This window comes from Callorhinus ursinus, unplaced genomic scaffold (genome assembly GCF_003265705.2).
Source record: "Callorhinus ursinus isolate GAN/ISIS: 27379988/994484 unplaced genomic scaffold, GSC_fseal_2.0 scaffold1, whole genome shotgun sequence".
In the NCBI taxonomy this organism is placed as follows: domain Eukaryota; kingdom Metazoa; phylum Chordata; class Mammalia; order Carnivora; family Otariidae; genus Callorhinus; species Callorhinus ursinus.
Genome location: NW_027397063.1, coordinates 103,431,289 through 103,447,781, shown reverse-complemented (window position 1 = coordinate 103,447,781; position 16,493 = coordinate 103,431,289). Strand labels below are relative to the sequence as shown.

General features: G+C 37.9%; 1 protein-coding gene and 1 pseudogene across 8 annotated transcripts in view; one reads left to right on the top strand and one right to left on the bottom strand.

The window, feature by feature from the left end:
- The window catches only part of RNF13 (ring finger protein 13), a 158,341-nt gene that overhangs the window by 22,430 nt on the left and 119,418 nt on the right, over window positions 1-16,493 (top strand). For 6 of the 8 annotated variants that reach the window (XM_025880593.2, XM_073898629.1, XM_073898627.1 and 3 more), the window contains exons 2-3: window positions 3,547-3,676; window positions 9,528-9,608. In XM_025880593.2, the coding sequence (XP_025736378.1) occupies window positions 3,563-3,676; window positions 9,528-9,608 (195 nt within the window). In that variant the 5' untranslated portion in view covers window positions 3,547-3,562. Of the gene's footprint in view, window positions 1-3,546; window positions 3,677-9,527; window positions 9,609-16,493 lie in introns of those variants that run through there. The other 2 variants (XM_073898644.1, XM_073898631.1) reach the window with 1 other exon arrangement.
- Window positions 4,147-4,277, bottom strand: LOC112834779 (U2 spliceosomal RNA; annotated as a pseudogene).

The window sequence follows — 16,493 nt, the reverse complement described above, 5'->3', positions numbered from 1 at the left end:
AGTTTTAATACTACTACTCCTATGACCTTAAAAAAACTAAGGGTGTGCCTATAAGGTTTAACTACAAGAGTATTTATTGCAGTTTAAAATGGTAAAAAAAAATTTCCAACAATAGAAATTCCATTAAATCCGTTATAGCACATTCATATGGAATGATGTGTGGTCATTATACACTGTTTTAAATCAATAGTTTTCATTTTGTATAAACAAAGTCATGTGTGGAAACCCAATGTATGAAATACATTAAAAAAAAAAATGATTAGAAGGTGTGGAAGCCCCAGAAGGCCTCCTGGACTGCTGTCTGCAATGGTTCTCCAGGACATGTTGTGGTACAGGGTTTGAAATTTTTAATTTTTTCAAGTATAGTTAATGAATTAGGAAAATATTCACAATATATGAAGTGAAAAGAATACATTTGACAAAACAACATGTACATACCGTATATCCCCAGTTTTGCTAAATATATATTTGAACATACATGTAACTAAAAGAATGGAAGGTTATATATCAAAATACACTGGTTATTCCTTATTTTGGTGATTATGAGTGGTTTAAATTTTTTGTACATTTTTTACAATGAACAAGAACTAGTTTTGTAAATAGAGACTATAAAAACTCCAGAATGTGTTATTTTTAAAAAGGCAATAAAAGCAAAAATAAGTATAACCAAACTCACTGCATATTGTTAAATATACACATATGCACTCCCTCTCTCCCAGCCCCCTCCTCCCCCTCATATCCAGAGTAAAAGAAGGAAACAATTCAGTGGCTGTTGTGCCTTGAGCATTGGTTCGAAGCCTTTGAGTACCTGTTTAAGCATAGGGTCATTACCTTTTGAACATCAACCTTGATTATTGATGTTATTGTCCATTGGCCTTTAGAGTGTGGGTTTTGGAAGCTGCCTGGGTTTGTTGAACCCCGGTTTTGCCATTATTCGTTGTTTGAACTTGAGTAAGTTACTTACCAATACTTAAGTTTTCCCTATCTATGAAAAGGGAGTTGTTAGGTTTAGATGAGTTTAACTTGATAACATGCTTAGAGAAATGCTTGGCACTTGGTAATCAGTAATAGTTGTTGTGGTTATTATACCCTTAGAGTTATTTTTCCTCTAAACTCTTTCTCCCTCTCCTTACCCCCAAAGTTGGCTGGGAATTCCAGAACTTTACAAAGAAAGTCATAGTTCTTACTCAGATGAAGTTTCTCAAACACATTAATAGTCAACATACTGCATATTCTAACAAGGTTTAGTAGTAACTGTACCTTATTTTATGAGGATTTGCATATTTGTTATGATAGGATTTCTGGCCAGAAATTATCTAGCGTGGTTGTGCTGGGGATCTCTAAGACTACCTGCAGGTTCAGTGATTTACTAGAAGGACTTAAAGGACTCAGCATCTGGTTGTACTCATAACTATGATTTATTACAGTGAAAGGATACAAAGCAAAATCAGCAAAGGGAAAAGGCACATGGGATAAAGTCCAGAGAAGACTGGATGTAAGCTTTTAAGAGTCCTCTCTCTGTGGAGTCATATAGTATATGCTTAATTCCTCAGCACTGAGTTATGACAACACATGTGAAATGTCTACCAGGGAAGCTCAGTGCCCAGGATTTCTATTGGGGACTGTTCTGTTCTGTATATACCCTCTGCCTAGCATGTTTAAAATTTCAGATTCCCAGAAAGAAAATGTGTTTTCAACATAATCACATTGCAGAGTTCAGACACAATGAGCTGTTCTTATGAGGGAATGATACAACCCTCCTGAAATCCAAGTTCCCAGATGCCTTTGAAGGGCCAACCCTGCAAGCAGGGCTTTCTAAGGATAGCAGCCTCAGGCCTGCCATGGTAATTCTTTTCTGCACAGAGGTGTATTATATATTTTACCTAAGAAACTAATATCAACAAATCTATACTTAAAAAAAAAAGCTTTATGGACTGAATTCACACACCATAAGATTGACCCATTTAAAGTGAACAGCACAGTGATTTTTAAAAACAATTTTTTTATTTGTTAGAGTGCGAGAGCAAGCGAGCACAGGCGAGGGAGCGCACAGGCAGGGGGAGTGGCAGGCAGAGGGAGAGGGAGAGGGAGGCGTAGCAGGGAGCCCGATGTGGGGCTCGATCCCAGCACCCTGGGATTATGACCTGAGTCAAAGGCAGATGCTTAACCGACTGAGTCACCCAGGTGTCCCAGCACAGTGATTTTTATATATTTATAGAGTTGTGCAACCATCACCACAATCTAAATTTTATTTTATTTTTTTGAAGATTTTATTTATTTGACAGAGACACAGCAAGAGAGGGAGCACAAGCAAGGGGAGTGGAAGAGGGAGAAGCAGGCTTCCCACTGAGCAGGGAGCCTGATGCGGGGCTTAATCCCAGGACCCTGGGATCATGGCCTGAGCCAAAGGCAGACATTTAACGACTGAGCCACCTAGGCGCCCCACCACAATCTAAATTTTAATCACCCCGAAAAGAAACCCCATACCCATGGGCAGTTATTCCCCATTCCTAGCTGCCCACCACCCCTCCCTTCAGCACCCCCCCACCCCCGCAACCACTAATCTACTTTCTGTCTCTGTGGAATAGAGCTATACATTTGACATGTTTTCAACTTTATTTCTTCTTTGATCTTAATGGCTTTGTAAGAAGGTAGTTCAAAAAGTATTCAGAGGTCTTTCTCTTTCAGTGTGTGTCAAAGAGTCACAGTTTGAGTCTGTATGGTAGTCTCCAAATACAGAGCCTTATCAACAGTAACCATCATCAAAATTGGTCTTACTTGAGTTGGTGGCATTTAATGAACTAATTCATTATAAAGGCCCTTGTCTTTGCAAACTTTGTTCTCAACTTTAAAAAAATATCCTATACCAATGGTTGAGGCCTACCAAGAGAGTTTTAATACTTATTACTTGGTTATTATTTAGTCCTTAATGGTGTCTTTTTGCTTCAAGATAGATAAGGACTCACATAGAAAATTGGCTGAGGTTGGAAAAGGTAGCTGCACTGTTGACATTGGGATGTAAAGAGGGAAAAAGATATATATTGTTAAGAGGGAAAGGGCAAAGCATATTACTTTATAATATATGACTATTTTTTTTACATTCTCTAAAGTGGGTACAATATGCAAGAATAAATAAGTAAATTTACATGAGAAATTATAAGTTATATTCAAAGAAGTATAAAAATTCCTTAAAATTGTAAAAATTGTGAAGTGTTTTTAAGCTATTGTTTAGATTAAAATCTAGTTCCCTTCATAATTGAGTTAGTAGACAAGCTGTAATGTACACTGACAACTGCGGGAAGACATTTGTTTTGTGGTTAAAACACAGAACTTAGTCACCATGAGTTAGGTAGTTGTTGACTAACTTTGGGTGTTTACCTAAATGTCCAAATCTGTGTAAATTCTTAGGCTTTTGAAATAGGCTTAATTTTAATGTTAACCCATGTTTGTAGTAAAGAGATTTTTGGACATCAGGAATTAATATATGAAATGACTTGTTTTCAGGGACAAAGCACCAGAGCTCATTGTTACCTACTTGTCTTCTAGGTGATTTTACAGCAAGATGCTGCTCTCCATAGGGATGCTCATGCTGTCGGCCACACAAGTCTATACCATCTTGACTGTCCAGCTCTTTGCATTCTTAAACCTACTACCTGTAGAAGCAGACATTTTAGCAGTAAGTACAGTAAAATTTATTCATGTTTAAAAAGCATCCTTCAGAGAAAAGCTTTTATAAAGTCCTAAATGATAAGACATTTACCTATGAACATACAGGCACGTATACATAGTTGTTATTTGAAAGTGGAGGACCTTACTCATCTTTTTATTGCTTAATATCTAAAGTAAGATCTCACAATAGGTACCTGATAAATGTTGCTCTTGAGACTGTGTGCACTCTCAGGAGTGCTCATGCACGCATGTATCTACATGCTGTGTATTTGTGTAGAATCTTACTGTTTTTCTTGGTAATTAGCATAGCTCTAATGACTTTGATAACGGTATTTTGAAAAATTATGTAAGATGCTTATAGAAAATTTCTTTTTTTTAATTTTTTTATTGTTATGTTAATCACCATATATTACATAATTTGTTTTGGTGTACTGTTCCATGATTCATTGTTTGTTCATAACACCCAGTGCTCCATGCAGAATGTGCCCTCCTCAATATAGCTCCAAAAATCCATTTAATATATTGTCCTCGGATAGAGGACGTATCAAATATTAAACTGATAAGAACAGATACTACACTTGATCTTAGCCAAAAGGCCGAGAAGCGATGCTTATAGAAAATTTCAAGCTCAGATTAATGTTAATGAGAAGGAAAGCACAACAATCTTGTCTTTGAGAAAAGTTTTTATAGAACATTGCTCCTCAAAACCTTAGTAGTTCTTTCTAGGTTGTCTTACTGTCCTCTACCCTGTGAAGTGTATATTTTCTGTGAAGCCGGAAAAGGAAGAATTTAACTGTGTGTATGTATGTACATCTGTACTCTAGGTACTATGTTAAAGATTTATTATTTTTAGTTTCTGGGTACAAGTGATTTACTTAATGACAGTAGGTCATTCTGGAGACAGAAGGGCCAGAATTGTTGCTGACCAAAGCTTCATGTGGTCCTCAGCCATGTTTCTGTATATTGTGGTATTTGGGGAAGTGTCTAGAATCATTGCACAATTTGGGAGAGCCAGGCTTGTTTCTATATCCTAACTTGAATCATAGCAACTCTATAATTCATGAAATTTGTCACCCTCTGTTACCCTCTGTAGTAGGGAACTGGTTGATTAGATTTTTTTCCGGAATAGTGTAGATGGAGTAAAAGTAGAACCTTTAAGGACTAACAGTCCGTTGACATGCAAATTTTCCTCTAAGTTGGTCCTCAGAGTCCTTGGAATATTCTTGGGATGACTTTTGAAATGAAATAGAGGATTTATGGACTGATCAGGGAATGAAGTTCTCGGTGTGTCCCTTTTCCCCTTTGATTTCTTCCGTATTCTCCCCTCCTCTTCCTCTGTTGTTTTGTAACATCTGCCACTCCTTGTTTTCCTTCTTTTCTTTTTACCTGAAGTGGATTGTTATTTTATGGTTCAGCTCTGCGATGGGTTAAATAAGTTTCAGTGGCCTGCTCTGGGAACTTAACCAGCTGTGTGATCCTAATCAAATTACTTAGCCACTCTAAGTACTTCAGTTTATTTGTAAACTGGTATGTTGTAGTGATAATTAAATAAGATAAACTGCTTGGAACAGTATCTAACAGATAGTAAATGTTTTAAATACGATAAACTGCTTAGAACAGTATCTAACACATAGTAGAAGTTTTATCTCTTTTATCTTCATTATAATTATCATTCTCCTCATCCTTCACCCACTACCTCCAACAGTGTATGAGACTTCCTGAAGTGTTTTTTTTCTTCTTTTTTTTTTTTTTTAAAGATTTTATTTATTTATTTGAGAGAGAGAATGAGAGATAGAGAGCATGAGAGGGGGGAGGGTCCGAGGGAGAAGCAGACTCCCCGCTGAGCAGGGAGCCCTATGTGGGACTCGATCCCGGGACTCCAGGATCATGACCTGAGCTGAAGGCAGACGCTAAACCGACTGAGCCACCCAGGCGCCCCTTTTTCTTTTTAATATAGACACAAAATAAAATATTAGGTATAGAAGTACAGTCAGTTTTTGCCAGCAGTGTTCCCCGTGTTTCAGGCAAGTAAATGTGTGGAATATATGTTGATATCATCTAGGGAAGGAACCATCAGCATGGGAGTTGCTTAAATGGGGGTCTTTATGCTGACACTAAAGGATAGAAGGCTGATGGTGTAGAAACAGCTGGAGGAGAGTAGATTGTGAAGGCATGTAACTAGTAAAAAGGGGAACTAAATATCAAGGCCGAGGAACTAGATGTGGTAACACAAGCATTAAAAGGAAGTGAGTCAAAAGCCAGAAAATGTTTAGCTCTTCCTTTTAATTAAATAAGAGCATCCTGATATCTGAGTGTGTAGTATTACAGATTTAAATAAATTGGGCATCAGGTTGTTCCATTTTGGACTGGTATTAGGATGCTGCTTTTGAAAAGATAAAATTCAGATGATTTTATTTTTGGCAGTTGAATTCTCCCATTTGTTAATTCCCTGACAACAGTGTTTGTCCAACTAGTTAGAGTTCTAAGAGAATATGGAGGTGCTACTATAGTTTGTTGCTGACTTGTCAGTAAGCCCCCTAGATTGTGAGTACTTGGGAGGCAGGACTGTGTCTTACTGCACTTTGTTTCTGGTGCCTAGTGAGAGTTATACAGTAAGAAATCAATAAATGAACCAATTAATAGCTTTTCCTTGGAGATTTAATTCTTTCATATTTTCTTTTAATAGCACCTATTCTTTGGTACTTTAGATTATTGTTATTTCTGTTAGTAGTTCATCCTCATCATCTCTAATTTTATCATTTCTTTCTTTTGACCCAAAATGAAATGAGAAATTATTAATTAGCCTTGAGCAGTGTCATGATCTTACTGAGAATTAGTATCCATCTTAATGTAGCTTCAGAGAGAGTCAAACAACCCAATTTTGGTTTACTCCCAATCTACCTTTTGATTCTGTTGTAGGGATTTGTCAGAGAATCTGTTGCTTGGTAGGTGGTTATGAGGGTCAGTGGGCAGAGTAGGAGAGAAGCACCCAGTAGTTAGTGGTGTGAATGGATTGGATTATATAGCGTGGTTATTAAGAGCTCCTGCACTGGAGTTAGAATGTGAGTTGAGTTCCAGTTCTGCCACTCTTGGACAAATAGCTTAACATCTCTTAAGTTACTTATGAAATGAGACTGTATGAGAGAGTGTGGGGCAATGAGTTAAGAGCTAGAGCTCTGGGACCAGACTGCCTGGGTGAGAATCCTGGTTTCTCCTACTTACTAGAGCAAGTTATTTTCAACATTTTGTGGACAGTCTGTAAAATGAGGATGATAAAATAGTGGCCGACTTTATAGGGTTTTTTTGTAAGGATTAAATAAATGAACACCTGTCCGGTGTTTAGCATGATATCATAAATGCTCAATAATTGTTAGCATTTGTTACTTTCTAAATTAAATTAAACCTTCTGTTAAGGCTGCTGTTGGAGGAGAGAATTGGTTAAGAAAAGACCTTTTTCAAAAGAGATGGATTAAAACTGTTATATGGCAATCACTGAGGATGGGATTCCATAGAGGAATAACTTTATTTTCTACTTCAAGGATTTTAACAGTAAGCATTCTTTAATTTCATGAGCAGCAGTCCACCCTCCAATACTAAAAAGCACTTTTATGCTAAAGATGTTTCTGTTTGTCTTGTTCATGATAGGAATATTTTCTCTCTCTCTTTTTTTTTTTTTAGATTTTATTTATTCGTGAGAGAGAGAGGGAGAGGGAGAAGCAGAAGCAGGTTTCCCGCTGAGCAGGGAGCCCGATGAGGGGCTCGATCCCAGGAACCCCGAGATCATGACCTGAGCTGAAGGCAGACACTTAACCGCCTGAGCCACCCAGGCACCCTGGAATATTTTTTTCTTTTTAAACAATGTGATTTTAAGAGGCATTGTAGGATAATCCATGTTTTGCTGTTAAGGAAAGATGAAACAATTTCAAAATGGGTCTCACTCAGTAACAGAACTTATTCCAAGTACCAGTGTTACAAGCATTATTATTCAAGGTAGACCTTTTATTTCTGAAATTTTAGCTAAAAGAGTGAAACTCTTCAGGAATAGGAAGTGACACACAAAAAAATACTTAGTACAGTTGTAGATTTTCCATTTCCTGATTTTAAAAGTACAGTTTTTTAAAAAGTACTGCCTGCACACATTTGTGCTTTTTCTTTGGTCTCTGTTGATCTGGATCAATTTCTTTATTTTACAGTAGTGTCTATGGTCTTCGAGAGATTAAGTGACTTTCTCAAGTTTAACACTTGGAATCAATTAGAGAAAGGTGTTTTAATTAAGAGATTAAATGACACATTGTGATAATGGTTATAAAAAGCCCTTTGTGACTCCAAAGCACTTTGTAAACCATAGAGTAGTCTGTAAGAATGAGTTATTGTTACAATAGGAAATTACCCTGAAGCAGTGTTGGCTTCCAAGTATACTACCACGCTGATTATCCCAGAAGTAACAAAATGGTTAGGTTCAGTGACCAAATTCATATGCTCGAATCACACATTTTATTGAATTAATCACAAACATACAATGACAAGTACCGTTAAAGGATGGCTATGTTAAGACACTCAGGATAAGATTCAAGTGAAATGCCAGAGCCATACCACCCAAATCCTATATTGCATATTATTAGTTTGTCCAGTCTCTCTCAGTGCTGCATCAGCTTTCTCTGGTCACAGTGTGGTTACCAGGACCTGAGTTGAGGGTGAGCAAGGGGAATTAACATGGAAGGTTTTCGGATCCAAAATTTGCTCTGTTGATGAGACTCCAGATACTTACATTTGAACACAGCTATAACTTGCTGTTAACCTGCAGAGCTATTTTTCTGCTTGTCTCTGGCAGATGACACTTGAGTTTAGAATGGGTATCCCCAGTGGGCGTTTGATTGAGGGATGACAAAGCTCTCAATCTGGATTTGTGACCTAATCCATGCTTTGTGAATATTTAAAATTTGCTTGATCTTTTGTACTGTCCTTTGCTATCTATACGTAACACTCTTGCTTTGTGTCATCCATTTTACCTATCTTCAAAACACTGTGTTCTGTTTTTCTGTACTTTGGCCTACTGTTTGCAAAAAGCTATCTTCACTTCTAATACATCATGTAAGCTTCGCCTGTGTTTCAGAAGTTACTTGTTTACTATCTTTGCTTAGTTTCATCTATCTTCCTTGTTTCTCTTCTGTGTAGTAGATTGAACATTCTTAAATAATACAACAAACTCATTTCGCAATTATCATTAATATTATCTTCTACAATTACAGAGAACCCTTGCTTTGTTTTGCTCTATTTTGGTAGGGAACTAATAAATCCTGTAGCATAGGAATCTGTACCTATAAGGAAGGGGAAAGTTGAGTTTGAATGCCTTCAGTTCTTTATATGGATATATTGAGTTTCCTTCTTTCATTGTTCAGCTGTGGATGAAAATGTCCAGATTATAGAAAATGATTTGATGCTTCTTCTTTGGGGAAAGGCATCTTTTGTAGCTAGGGCCAGAAATCCTGTATATCTCTTCTACTAAATCAGACCCTTTAGAGAAAGTCAAATGGAACTCTTGCTGGAAAATAATCTAATTAGAAAATTCTTTGCTAGGGAATTGTGGGAAAAACTCAGAAAGCAGTAAGTGGTTTAATGTTATAGAATTGCTGCTGTTTAATAATAATTATGTGAAATTAGAATCTAAACAGTTGTATATGTAGTAAATTGTATATATTCCTTGCTATTTTAGTGAATATACATTTACAAAGTTGATTTGTGTTGAGCTGTGATAGTGGATCAGAATTGTGGAAATGACAGTGTAAATAATAAACATTTTGTTTTTAATGTTATATATAAATTGAGTGTAACTTGATTGTTTTTAATTTTATATTTAGTATAATTTTGAAAATGCATCTCAGACATTTGATGACCTTCCAGCAAGATTTGGTTACAGACTTCCAGCTGAAGGTTTAAAGGTAAGCAAATAGTAATATGTAGTAAAAGCACAAGGTATTTAGTAAGGTCATTTTTATTGCTCTTTATTTGTTTGAAGAATGAAAATATTTCTTACTATTATCATAAAATCCACACATTCATTTGTAAACGGTTCAGACTATTCAAAAGATATAAAGAAGAAAGTGAAAATCACCTATGATTGTATCATTCTGAACTAGCCACTGTTAACATTTTGGTATGTATTTCAGACCTGTTTTCTAAGATATGTACTGTATGTCAGGTGTGTGTGTGTGTGAGTGTGTTTATAGATATATATGTACGCATATATTTATGTGTTTACTTATATAATGAATCTATATTTTAACACTATTAAATAGAAACATGCTACTTGGTTTCCAGGCCTTTTTACTTAATTCTCTATCTAGAACATCTTTTCATGGTATTAGAGAAGAATCTGCAATGGCTGGATGGTTTTGCAATATTGTGAAATACTATGGGTTTTTGAACATTTATTTAATTTTTCATGTGGATTTTTAGGTTGTCCAGTGTTTTCTTTTATAAACACTGCTACAGTGAATGTCTCCTTTTTTGTGTATTTGTCTATTTATTTGCATAAGATACATTTCCAGGGGCCCCTGGGTGGCTCAGTTGGTTAAGTGACTGCCTTCGGCTCAGGTCATGATCCTGGAGTCCCAGGATTGAGTCCCACATCGGGCTCCCTGCTCAGCAGGGAGTCTGCTTCTCCCTCTGACCCTCCTCCCTCTCATGCTCTCTCTTTCTCAATAAATAAATAAAAAATCTTTAAAAAAAAAGATACATTTCCAAATGTAGAATTGCTTTGTATATGGAATACATGTTTAAAATTTTATTGTATATTCCAGGTTGCCCTTTGAAAGTTTGGAACAATTTAGAATCCTGCCAATAGTGTCTGAGACTGTCTTTTTTCCCTACACCCTCTTCAATACTAGATATTACCAAATTTTAGTTATTTGATAAAAAAAATCTAGTGAGCTTGAACATCTTAGTTTTTGCCGTGTGTGTGTGTGTGTGTGTGTGTGTGTGTGTGTTTGAATGTATGCATGTGAATGCGAGAGTGAATTGCGCCTGTTGATGCTCTTTGCCCATTTAAATTTTTTATTGTTATGTTAATCACCATACATCACGTCATTAGTTCCTGATGTAGTGTTCCATGATTCATTGTTTGTGCATAACACCCAGTGCTCCATGCAGAGCATGGAGTGCTCCATGCAGAGCATGCCCTCTTTAATACCCATCACCAGGCTAACCCATCCCCTCACCCCCCTCCCCTCTAGAACCCTCAGTTTGTTTTTCAGAGTCCATCGTCTCTCATGGTTTGTCTCCCGCTCCGACTTACTCCCCTTCATTCTTCCCCTCCTGCTATCTTCTTCTTTTTCTTTTTTCTTATCATATCTTGTATTATGTGTTTCAGAAGTACAGATTTGTGATTCAACAGTCTTGCACAAGTCACAGCACTCACCATAGCACATACCCTACCCAATGTCTATCACCCAGCCACCCCATCCCTCCCACCCCCCACCACTCAGCAACACTCAGTTTGTTTCCTGAAATTCAGAATTCCTCATATCAGTGAGGTCATATGATACATGTCTTTCTCTGATTGACTTATTTCACTCAGCGTAACACCCTCCAGTTCCATCCACATCGTTGCAAATGGCAAGATCTCATTCCTTTTGATGGCTGCATAATATTCCATTGTGTATATATACCACATCTTCTTTATCCATTCATCTGTCAGTGGACATCTTGGCTCTTTCCACAGTTTGGCTTTTGTGGACATTGCTTCTTTGCCCATTTTTATTTAATTTTTTTTTAAAGATTTTTTTTTATTTGAGAGAGAGAGCATGTGTACACAAGCATGGGTCAGGGGTGGAGGGGCAGAGGGAGAGGGAGAAGCAGACTCCCAGCTGAGCAGGGAACCCAAAGAGGGGCTTGGTTCCAGGACCCTGGGATCATGACCTGAGCTGAAGGCAGATGCTTAACTGACTGAGCCACACAGGGGCCCCTATCTGCCCATTTTTAAATTAAAATGTCTATTTTTATTGCTTTCTAAGAATTCTTTATATACTGGAAATATTTATTATTTGCCATATCATATGTGTTTCAGGTCATTTTTTTTCTGGTTTGTCTTTCATCTTTTAACTTTGTTTAAGGTTTCAGTAATTTTGTTTATGTAGTTAAAAATTACTATGCTTTCCTTCTACATCTGGGGTCATGGTTAGAAAGTCTTTCCCCATTGCAAGATGAATTTTTTATGTTATATAAGTTAGAATACATGAAATTGTGTGTATGTACTACAGAATGTTTTCAGGTTGTTCTTTCTTAAAATTCCATAAAACTACTATTATCATTTAGGATGGCAGGCACCTTTTGGAGGGGCATATTAATTTTTAATTTTTTGAAGATTTTATTTTATTTTATTTTATTTTTTAAAGATTTTATTTATTTATTTGAGAGAGAGAGAATGAGAGAGAGAGAGCATGAGAGGGAGGAGAGTCGGAGGGAGAAGCAGACTCCCTGCTGAGCAGGGAGCCCGATGTGGGACTCGATCCTGGGACTCCAGGATCATGACCTGAGCCGAAGGCAGTCGCTTAACCAACTGAGCCACCCAGGCACCCTTTTTGAAGATTTTAAATTATTAAATTTCCAGCATTGTAGGACTGTTGCTCATTGTAAAAATACTTAAACAGAAAGGAGGTATACAGAGGAAAAAGGAAAAGCCTTCCATTACCTCCTCTTCATCTATACATGTCAATCCTACTTCCCTCTTTAGCATTAAATATCAGGGTGTTATGTGATCCTATAGACCTTCAGAACTATTTTTCTGAATATGTGGTGCTTTTTAGTTCATAAATTTATGAATTCAAAAAGTTCATAAGTGATTACCATTTGTATATATGAAAGGTTTCTTAATTTTTTTTTTATTAACATATAAAGTATTATTTGTTTCAGGGGTACAGGTCTGTGATTCAACAGTCTTACATAATTCACAGCACTCACCATAGCACATACCCTCCCCAATGTCCATCACCCAGCCACCCCGTCCCTCCCACCCCTCTCCACTCCATCAACCCTCAGTTTGTTTCCTGAGATTAAGAGTCTCTTATGGTTTGTCTCTCTCTCTGGTTTCATCTTGTTTCATTTTTTCTTCTCTTCCCCTGTGATCCTTTGCCTTGTTTCTCAAATTCCACATATCAGTGAGATCATATGATAATTGTCTTTCTCTGATTGACTTATTTCGCTTAGCGTAATACCCTCTAGTTCCAGTCACGTCGTCGCAAATGGCAAGATTTCATTTTTTTGATGGCTGCATAATATTCCATTGTGTGTGTGTGTGTGTATATATATATATATATATATATACACACACCACATCTTCTTTATCCATTCACTTGTCAGTGGACATCCAGACTCTTGCCATAGTTTGGCTATTATGGACATTGCTGCTATAAACATTGGGGTGCACATGCCCCTTCGGATTACTACATTTGTATCTTTGGGGTAAATACCCAGTAGTGCAATTGCTGGGTCATCGGGTAGCTCTATTTTTAGCTTTTTTTTTTTAATTTTATTTATTTATTTATTAGAGAGCGAGCGAGAGAGAAACAGCATGAGAGGGGAGAGGGTCAGAGGGAGAAGCAGGCTCCCCGCTGAGCTGGGAGCCTGATGTGGGACTCGATCCCAGTACTCTAGGATCATGACCTGAGCCAAAGGCAGTCGCTTAACCAATTGAGCCACCCAGGTGCCCTCTATTTTTAGCTTTCTGAGGAACCTCCGTACTGTTTTCCAGAGTGGCTGCACCAGCTTGCATTTCCGCCAATCATGTAGGAGGGTTCCCCTTTCTGTGCATCCTCGCCAACATCTGTCGTTTCCTAACTTGTTAATTTTAGCCATTCTGACTGGTGTGAGCTGGTATCTCATTATGGTTTTGATTTGTATTTCCCTGATGCCGAGTTATGTTGTCATGTGTCTGTTGGCCACTTGGATGTCTTCTTTGCAGAAATGTCTGTTCCTGTCTTCTGCCCATTTCTTGATTGGATTATTTGTTCTTTGGGTGTTGAGTTCGATAAGTTCTTTATAGATTTCGGATACTAGCCCTTTATTTGATATGTCATTTGCCACTATCTTCTCCCATCCCATCAGTTGTCTTTTGGTTTTGTTGACTGTTTCCTTTGCTGTGCAAAAGCTTTTTATCTTGTTGAAGTCTCAATAGTTCATTTTTGCCTTTGTTTCCCTTGCCTTTGGCAATGTGTCTAGGAAGAAGTTGCTGCAGCCGAGGTCGAAGAGGTTGCTGCCTGTGTTCTCATCAAGGATTTTGATGGATTCCTATCTCACATTTAGGTCTTTCATCCATTTTGACTCTATTTTTGTGTATGGTGTAAGGAAATGGTCCAGTTTCATTTTTCTGCATGTGGCTGTCCAGTTTTCCTAACACCATGTGTTGAAGAGACTGTCTTTTTTTCCATTGGACATTTTTTCCTGCTTTGTTGAAGATTAGTTGACCATAGAGTTGAGGGTCCATTTCTGGGCTCTCTATTCTGTTCCATTGATCTGTGTGTCTGTTTTTGTGCCGGTATCATACTGTCTTGATGATGACAGCTTTGTAATAGAGCTTGAAGTCCGGAATTGTGATGCCTCCAGCTTTGGTTTTCTTTTTCAACATTCCTCTGGCTATTCGGGGTCTCTTCTGGTTTCATACAAATTTTAGGGTTATTTGTTCCAGTTCTGTGAAAAAAGTTGATGGTGTTTTGATAGGGATTGCATTAAATGTGTAGATTGCTCTAGATAGCATAGACATTTTAACAATATTTGTTCTTCCAATCCATGAGCATGGAATGTTTTTTTCATTTCTGTGTGTCTTCCTCAATTTTTTTTTTTAAGATTTTACTTATTTATTTGACAGAGAGAGAGAGAGAGAGACAGTGAGAGAGAGAACACAAGCAGGGGGAGCGGAAGAGGGAGAAGCAGGCTCCTGGCTGAGCAGGGAACCTGATGCGGGGCTCGATCCCAGGACCCTTGGGATCATGACCTGAACCGAAGGCAACCACTTAATGACTGAGCCACCCAGGCGCCCCTGTCTTCCTCAGTTTCTTTCATGAGTATTCTGTAGTTTTCTGAGTATAGATCCTTTACATCTTTGGTTAGATTTATTCCTAGGTATCTTACAGTTTTGGGTGCAATTGTAAATGGGATTGACTCCTTAATTTCTCTACTTCTGTCTTGTTGGTGGTGTATAGAAATGCAACTGATTTCTGTGCATTGATTTTATATCCTGTCACTTTACTGAATTCCTGTATGAGTTCTAGCAATTTTGGAGTGGGGTCTTTTGGGTTTTCCATATAAAGTATCATATCATCTGCAAACAGTGAGAGTTTGACTACTTCTTTGCCAATTTTAATGCCTCTTATTTCTTTTTGTTGTCTGATTGCTGAAGCTAGGACTTCTAGTACTATGTTGAACAACAGTTGTGATAGTGGACATCTCTGCCATGTTCCTGACCTTAGGGGAAAAGCTCTCAGTTTTTTCTCATTGAGAATGATACTTGCTGTGGGTTTTTCATCGATGACTTTTTATGATATTGAGGTTTGTATCCTCTGTCCCTACCCTGTGAAGAGTTTTATTTATTTTTTTTTAAAGATTTTATTTATTTATTTGAGAGAGAGAGAGAGAGAGAGAGAGAGAGAGAATGAGAGATAGAAAGCACAAGAGGGAAGAGGGTCAGAGGGAGAAGCAGACTCCCTGCTGAGCAGGAAGCCCGACGTGGGACTCGATCCCGGGACTCCAGAATCATGACCCGAGCCAAAGGCAGTTGCTCAACCAACTGAGCCACCCAGGCGCCCTGTGAAGAGTTTTAATCAAGAAAGGATGCTGTACTTTGTCAAATGCTTTTTCTGCATCTATTTAGAGTATCATATGGTTCTTGTCCTTTCTTTTATTAATGTAGTATATCACATTGATTGATTTGAGGATGTTGAACCAGCCTTGCAGTCCAGGTTTCTTACTTTTTATAATGGAATCAATTCTAGCTAATTGACCCAGAAAGGGATTTATGAAGGGATACAGGTGTCTAGAGTATTGAAGCAGGAGAACAAGGTTCTTATCCCATAGAGTTGAAGAATGAATCTCATGGACAAAGGAGAGTGAGTAAAGCAATAGAAGTTTATTAAGCGAGGATAAAGAAAAAGCTCTCAGAAGTGAGAGGGGTCCTAACAGGGTTGTCACCGGGGGCTTTTGGGAATGGTTTTTTATAGAAAGCTAACCAGGGAACTTAAGTCCTTTTAACATCTCTATTCATGGCACCATTGAGCAAGGACTAGTGATAACACCTTCAATGGCTTTACTACCTTTTTAGGGTCCCAGTAATTTTGCTGGTCACAGGAGCTGTTATAACAAGGCCCACCTCTGACCCCAAGGACAGCATGGTCTGGTTTGTTCCCTTAGCTCTGGTCTCCTTTCCTCTCCCACATTTTTGAATTTTGTCATCCTGATCCCATGGCCTCCTCCCTGTCTCTCCCTACCTAGCCCCACCTGTCCCTTACTCAGTATCATATCCTGGAGAAGCAGTTTCCAAATTGTCAGGAACGAAACACAGAACCTCCTTGTTTGATAAGGGATTGATGCAGCCATTGACCCCCAAAACATAGCACCTTTTTCCCATCAGGAAGCCTCTGTGATCTTACCTCAGAACATTCTGCCTTGACTGCCACCCAAGCTGAAGAAATACCCTTTGCCAGACTGTTTCTCAAATCTCACACCTTGACTGTTCTGACTGTAGGCCCTCTAGTTAACAAGCCACATACTTTAGTGAAATACTAGCTATAATGGAAGCTGGTTAATATAGTTGTAGTTTTTGTTGTTGTTGTTTT